The 7,470-nt window shown below is 37.9% G+C and overlaps 1 protein-coding gene across 3 annotated transcripts in view; it reads right to left on the bottom strand.

Moving 5' to 3' along the window:
* Nucleotides 1-1,837: 1,837 nt before the first annotated feature.
* Nucleotides 1,838-7,470, bottom strand: part of DCAF17 (DDB1 and CUL4 associated factor 17) — a 33,577-nt gene continuing 27,944 nt past the window's right edge. For all 3 annotated transcript variants that reach the window (XM_024561506.3, XM_045196264.2, XM_045196265.2), the window contains 2 exons: nucleotides 6,273-6,428; nucleotides 1,838-5,481 (listed from right to left, as the gene is read on the bottom strand). In XM_024561506.3, the coding sequence (XP_024417274.2) occupies nucleotides 5,344-5,481; nucleotides 6,273-6,428 (294 nt within the window). In that variant the 3' untranslated portion in view covers nucleotides 1,838-5,343. The remainder of the gene's footprint in view (nucleotides 5,482-6,272; nucleotides 6,429-7,470) is intronic.

The raw sequence follows: 7,470 nt of genomic DNA, 5'->3' as shown, positions 1-7,470 counted from the left end.
GGTGTTTAAAAGGTGGGAGGAAAATGGAGATAACTGTACGTGAACAACAATAAAAAAAAAAGAGAAAAAAAATAAAAGAGAAGGACTGGCTATAGAATAAAATAGGATTCAGAAACGATTGTCTGCCTGAGCAAATACCCTTCTAAGAGAAAATCAAACATACTTAGTTGAGCCGTTAAACTTTTATTGGTAAAAGAATTGGTAAAGAACTATTGGTAAATTATTTCTGAAAATTTCATTTGAGAAATCAATTGATAAATGAGCAGGTAAAGTGGCCTCAATATGAATCCCTTCACTAATTGTATCTTTATGAATTTAGTTAACTGTGTGGCCACTTCCATGGTGGTTCAAGGTTTTAAAGTATATTAAACTAAAATGGATTCAAAGAAGTAACTGGGGTCATGCAGATATGAACTGACTTTTCTCCGTCAGGTATAATTTAGCATCTGAACCCTGTGGACTGAGATAAGAGGGGAAGAGGCTGGCAACATGCCCAGAGTTCCTGCAAGGTCATAAATCCTAACTTGCTAACTTCCGTTTATATGAAGATGAAGCCTCTGGCAAAGGGTCCATAAATGTCTGGAAATTATTCGTAAAGGCAGGAAGTCATCTTGTAAATGTAATGAACTTGAATCTATTAATGTGTACCGCAGTACAGATGTGATGGTAAATTTTATGAATTATGTTTCATACAATGTAAGTGGAACTGCAGAAATTGCCCGACTTGAAATATAGTTGGAAATTTGGAGGTCTCCTATGGGTTTATCCCAAGAATTCAAGGTTGGTTTTACATTGAAAAACCAATCAATATAACTTACCACATTAACAGTCTGAAATAGAAAAAACACATGATCATCTCAATAGATGCAGAAAAAGAATGTGACAGACTCCAACATCTACATTCAATAAAAACTCAGAAAACTAGGATTAGGAGGGAACTTCCTCAAATTGATAAAGGGCTTCTATGAACAACCTACAGCTAATATCGTACTTAATGGTGAGACTGAATGCTATCCTTATGCATTGGATGGCCATAATCAAAAAACAAAACAAAACAACAACAACAAAAAAAACAAAAGAAAAAACCCCCCTTTGATCCATGCCTTGCACCACACAAAAAAATAACAAAAACTCATTATGAATCTTAATGTAAAACCTAAACTAAATTTCTAAAATAAAAAAGATTGACCAAACCAAGTGTTGGCAAGGATTTGGGGGCACTTGGAACTCTCTATACTGATGATGGGAATATAGAATGGTACAGCCATTTGGGGGAAATAATTAGGAAACTTAAAAAAGTTAAGTATATACCTAACATATGACCCAGCCATTTCCCCTGGTTTTTACCAAGCATAAATACCGCATATGTCCCTACAAATTGTCTGCAAATATGCACAGGAGCTTTATTTGTGGTGGCCCAAAAAATGGAAACAAAACAAATAGACATCAACAGGTAAATGTATTAAATTGTGATTATACACAAACAGTGCAGTATTACTAAGGAATAGAAGCGAACTATTGATATATGCAACACAAATGCATCTCAAAATAACCATATTTAGTGAAAGAAGCCAAAAAGACTACTTGTTGTGTGATTCTATTTATATAATATTCTAGAAAAATCAAAGTAACCTAAAGTGACAGAAACAGATTAGTGGTTGGTTGTCTTAGAAAGTGGGGAGAGGCGGGAAGGAGGGATTATGAAGGAGCACAGGAAAACTCTTTGGGGTGATGGACGTTAATTACCTTGATTGTGGTGATGGATTTATGTATGTATACATATCAAAACATCAAACTGTTGTACACTTTAAATATCTATAGTTTATTGTATGTCCATTCTACCTCAATGAATTTGTAAGTAAAGTGTAAAATTTACACATGGAAGATAAAAACATGAGAATGTGCTTATCATCATTAGTTAATAAAGAAATATAAATTAAAACCACATTGGGCTCCAATATAGTCATTGGGGAAAGGATAAAACTTATCTAATATGCTTCCATTTTAGAGCAGAAATTTCACTGATTTAGACATAACATGAACTCAGCCTTTAAAGAACATGGTCATATTCTTTTATTAGGTGTTTCCTGGAGCCTCTTCGCTGGTGCCGTTCCATCCTGCCCCATTAGCCATGTGGAACAGTCTGGTGTCCACCCTTAGCAGCCCAGGCTTGTTCTCCAGTGTTGGTCTCCGTTAAAGGAAACAGCATTCGCTGAGCAATGTATCCCACGTTTGAAAAAGAATAATTCAAGCGGAGTTTTGAGTTATCTTAACTATTATCACACACACACAAATGTTAAAAACCTGTGTGATGTACTTCACACCTCACATGGTTATGTTGAACGTTGAAACAATTCATTTTACTTGTATCACAATGACTGGTAGGTAGAAAGCTCTCAATAAATATAACCTACCATTTAAAAAACAGTAGGTACAAGACTCAAGACGTTCAGTTGGTGGAAGAATGTGGAGCACCTTCATTTGTTTAAGTAGGACAACATCTCCTCACTAGGTAGTTCAAATAGTAACTGTGATAAGGTTTGTTTTGTTTTCTCCCGGTGTTGAGAGAAATGCTTTAGAAAGTCAAAGAACGATAATCGTGCTGCATCGACATGGTGCAAATACAGAACCTTAGATAAAGAAGTAAATGAAGAAATACACCTCTTACAGCTTACCATCTAGAGCTGCTGAAAGAAGCTACTCTGCTTCACCTAGTCTTGCATCAAACACTCAGAAATGTTACCCCGTAATGTTGTATGCCTGGCGCTGGCACCTGTTAAGTAGGCGGCACACAGGGAAGGCCTCTAACACAGTCAGGTAGCGAGGAGGGTTAAGGTGGGGCAGGAGGCTCTAAACCACAACTTCCCTCCATCCCCAAGGACAGTCTCAGGCCTGGCAGGTGACAGAACAAGCAGCTGTCTGCCACTGGGGGGAGCTGTAGAGCCCCTTCTTTTCTGGGAAGCATTATAATGTCTCCTGGTATGTGTGTTATCTGTAAATTGCCCATATTCTTTGCTATCTTCTGTATCTTTTGCCATCTTTTTATCAACCATCCTGTTAACCCTCATGCAGCCCACATTCCCATGCAACATTGCAATTGCCTGCAACTAAGTAGTAGCAGTTGCCCTTGTCCTTTCAACGGGGGCATAGCCCTCCCGTTTGTCACATGGCCCACAATTTCCTACTGTTTTCACACTACGCACTTTTCCTGCCAGGCGCATACGACATTTAGATCCTGGTCGAGTTTGATTTTGGCAGTGGTGAGACATTAGGAGTTTCGCAGTGGTCAGATCGGATTAGACTAGAAGCACACGCCCACACACCCCTCAGGAACAAAGCAGTCTGGGATCTCGTTCTCGGATGCCTTTCCGAGTAGATGACTTCCTTTCTAGCATTTCATCAAAAGAAGGAAATAACTTACAGGACAAGGAGAAACTCAATAAACCTCTTTTTGAAAAAATCTTACTGGATTCCAGTCTTAGGACATCCTTTCCCGAAACATTCTTGGAAACAAAGAGTAGGCTTTATACATCTGCTTTGAAACCCACACAACACTGCTTTCTTTCTTCTCTCTGGTATTTTTAATCTATTCCCTCTTTTTCAAGATTTAAATTAACTGGGCAGGACCATTTGCTTAGTGTCTAATGGTCCTGGGTTTGGGGTTATATCTAGCACATTGAAACTATTCAACTGCTATGTAATCACATCATGTCTCTAAAATGCTCTGAAAGCTTCAAATATTGAATTAAATAGTATAATTAAATATGCATAAAACTAGAATGAATTTTTCAATTAGTGGCTATAAAAGTATTCGAATTTAATATACGAAGATAGTTTTATCATCTTGCACTCGGAGTAATCACTGGTTATAATACACAGATTAAATTTTTAGCCCACATATAAATGTTTTCTCTTATTCTAAAATGTTACCAATCTCCTTTTTTGTTGCACAAAAGATGGCTTTAGGCTTGTTCCTTCTATTTCTTTTAAATTTATGGACTCTGCTACTAATTTCTTGACTTTTAGAATACCTAATACCTGTTCTCTCCTCAGCCCTGTTGGTTACAATAAGCTTGAAATTTACCGGCAAACTTCAAGGGCAGAACAGGGCAGAATTCACATGATTCTTAACTTGAGATCAAGCCAAAACTGAAGGAAAAATGGAAGGATTTTAATGGAAATCATCAAAGCTAAAATCCCCTATTTTTACCCTTAAATTCGAATGAGCAATGATTTTTACTGCTGCTTTCTCCCCTTCTATTTTTACTAGTTACTCATTTGAAGCCGACTCAGCGGAATGTGCTGAACATGTGTGTTGCAAGCAATTGGATTTCTCAAACAGAAAGCACCAAGAAATATTTTCTCCTTTTACTTAGGTTGCTTTTATTTAACATTCTGAAGAATGATTATCTGAGTTCAAGGATCATATTTGGATCAATTCTAACAAAGAAGGAAAAAACACTCATTTCACAACTACGATAAAGCCAAAAGTTTTTTCTAGCTACGTAGTCAGTTCCCAGACTACTCCCGAACTACCTGCTCTTCTACAGGGGGTCCGTGCTACCCAGAGTACCTTTAGCTCATGGTACAGGTATGAAAACATTGCCCAAGCACCATTGGAAGATACATCAAATAAACAAAATGGTGAAATGAGTATAATATTTTTAATAATTAACAGCTAAACGAGCTACATATTGGAAAAAATTTCACTTATAGTTTGCTTGGAACCTTTTATATTAGTCTATGATAGAAACACAAATAATCAAAGGAAACATCAAGCAAGAGAATAAAACCATGGAAGAAAAAATAATCTGTACAAATATAAACATAGACACATATATAAGACTTAAAAAAACCTGTGATGACACATTTTTGGTTCAAAAGTATGCTTTCACATTCCATATCTCATTGCTCATCCCTAAGCAAAGTTTGGTATAGAGGACACAGGATTTCTTTCTTTATCTTTTTTCTCTTTCTTTTTGTCTTTCCTTCTTAGTCTTAGCAATCACAATTCCATACTACCCTTCAAAAGCCATATTAAACACCTGATTGAAATACATTTTACATTTACATCACCACCTAGCTAAAAGCTCTAAAATGCCAGGCTTCTTGAGAGAGCATTCTAGAAATCCTTTACATAAGATGAAGTTCTCACTACCCTGTATGGCAGAGTTTAAAAAAGAAGTCCCAGTCATCTGAAGTCATTACAACATCTTTTCTGGAAAACACTGGAGAACTTGATGTGTGGGTAATATAAAGGAGGACTGGACACAGTTGCTGGGGTGTATGGCTACGAGTCTCATCCATTACATCTGAAAATTTAAAATGATCTCGCTCTTTTTTTCAACTTCTGTTTGTGGTTTCTTCTTCTTCCCCAGGGGCGCACACCATCTGGTAGACATAGCAGCTGAAGACCCTGCTGGGTTTCTGTTCTATGTGCAGTACCAAGTCTCTGTCAAAATAGACTTCATGGCTGTATGTCTGCAATGAAAACACAGCCAAACGGAGGCTCTTCATATGACCATATTCACTCCTGTGTCACTAAAACGTCACAGCACCTATGCTAGGGATCTGCCAAGATACACCTAGGGGCAAAATAGTTGCCAGAAATGGCTTATTTTTCAGTACTCGTGGATGTGCAGGTCACTTGTGAGAAAAGCATGACACGAAATGCTGAGAGTGAAAAGAGCCCTGGACTTAGGGATCTGAACGCCCAGATTCCATTGCCAACCCTGCAACTGTTTCACCACGTGACTGTGGGCACATTGCTAGACCTCTCAGATTTTCCATGAATAAAACAAGACTTGGACAAAATAATGTCTACTATTCCCTATAACTTTTATATTCTATAATACTCAGAAGAGTAGACAAATGCTTCCAAGAGGGCCTGGGAACCCTACATACTGAGATAGGACCTGTATTAAATAACTGTGGGGGTTCAATACAGTAAGTATACTTTAATTTTTTAAAATGTTACCAAACTTTTAAAATGAGAGAAAACTGAAGACTATGGTAAGGAAATAAATGGCATGTCTCAGGAGAAAGCCATAAGGCTTTATCTTTAAGGCCACTGGTCAGGCAACATCCTGTCGTCCCAAGAGAAGGAAGTCTTACACAGTACTCATTTTGCCCTGCATGTAGTCCAATAACCTCCTCCAGGCGGCCACTGCTCCAGGTGAGCTGGGACTGACACAAACATAGTGCATCTGTTTCAATAAATGCCACCTGTAAAGAGAACTCGTACTACTTTGTATTCCATGAACTCTACTCACCACATCCCAGGACTCTACTAGTGGAATGCTTTTCAGTAAAGTTCCATATTCATTACAGTGGAAATCCAGGTGAGCTTTCCCTTCAGCATCTATTTGGGTAACAGCTACCACAGAAAGCAAATCCAACTCATCTTCATAGTCCACAATTTTGAAAGTCTTGGGGGAACAGACGGATAAGACAGAGGAAAAGAGGGACAAATCTGGTTATTCAGTTAAATTACCCCTACATTTGTAGTCTAACTACACTGTTACTTATGAAAATATGTAGAAAAAAGAATGAATGGGTGGGAATGTAGGGAGAAATGTGACTCTACTTTTGGCCTAAAACACCAGTCTCAGGATTTTCAAGACTTAAGCAGTATCCTACAGATTCTGACAAACAGAACCAAGTCTATGTAGATCTCAGCCAAACTATAACTGAAATTCTTTATCGTGATGGAGTTTCTCCAAATTTAAAACAGGTATTCAACTGCTGTCTCTGACATGTGTGCTCACTGGTTCCCAGATACCTGAAGACTGCCCACTCTGCTAGGAAGGTTCTTACAACAGAAAAAAAGAAGTCATTTTAAGAAGAACTGATAGCCTATAAGACATTATTTATGACTCTATTTGCCATCTTTTTTTTTTTAACCCTTCTTGGTTCCCTAAAGAAAGCAAAAAACTGCTGCTTATACTTGAGGGAGAATATTAAGAACTGAAATCCATCCCACAAAACAGGAGTGTCAGTAGAGATGTTAGTTAGATTGATGGTGGTAAAGACTTAAGGGAGAAACACCTAATTCCAGAACTCAGGGAAGAAAACCTGGGGTTCCAAGAGCCTCCCGGGGTGCCCCCCAGATAGACACACCCTGGTGGCACCGCAGATTTCTCGTAATCACCAAATGCCACTCCTTCATGTACATCTGGTCAAACTGCTTTCTAATCCATGTGTAGTTTCTGCCTTTACCACCTATGGTATAAAAATATTACCTGTGGTTCCTTTTCACTTATGATTTTGCCTTAATCTAAACTTGGTCAAACTTCAAAAGGTGACTTCCTATATGGGCATCAGTGATTTTATAGATTTTAGCCACAACCCTTTCCAACTTTTCTTTTACAGGCTAAAAGTTTTTGTTTTCTCATCTCATAATATAGAATCTCTCTCTTTTTGCTACTACCTCCCCCCCCCCTTAATTATTCTTGCAAACTTTTGGTAATT

Source organism: Desmodus rotundus, chromosome 2 (genome assembly GCF_022682495.2).
Source record: "Desmodus rotundus isolate HL8 chromosome 2, HLdesRot8A.1, whole genome shotgun sequence".
Lineage (NCBI taxonomy): Eukaryota > Metazoa > Chordata > Mammalia > Chiroptera > Phyllostomidae > Desmodus > Desmodus rotundus.
The sequence above is the reverse complement of the archived record's forward strand: the minus strand, read 5'-3'. Positions and strand labels throughout refer to the sequence as shown.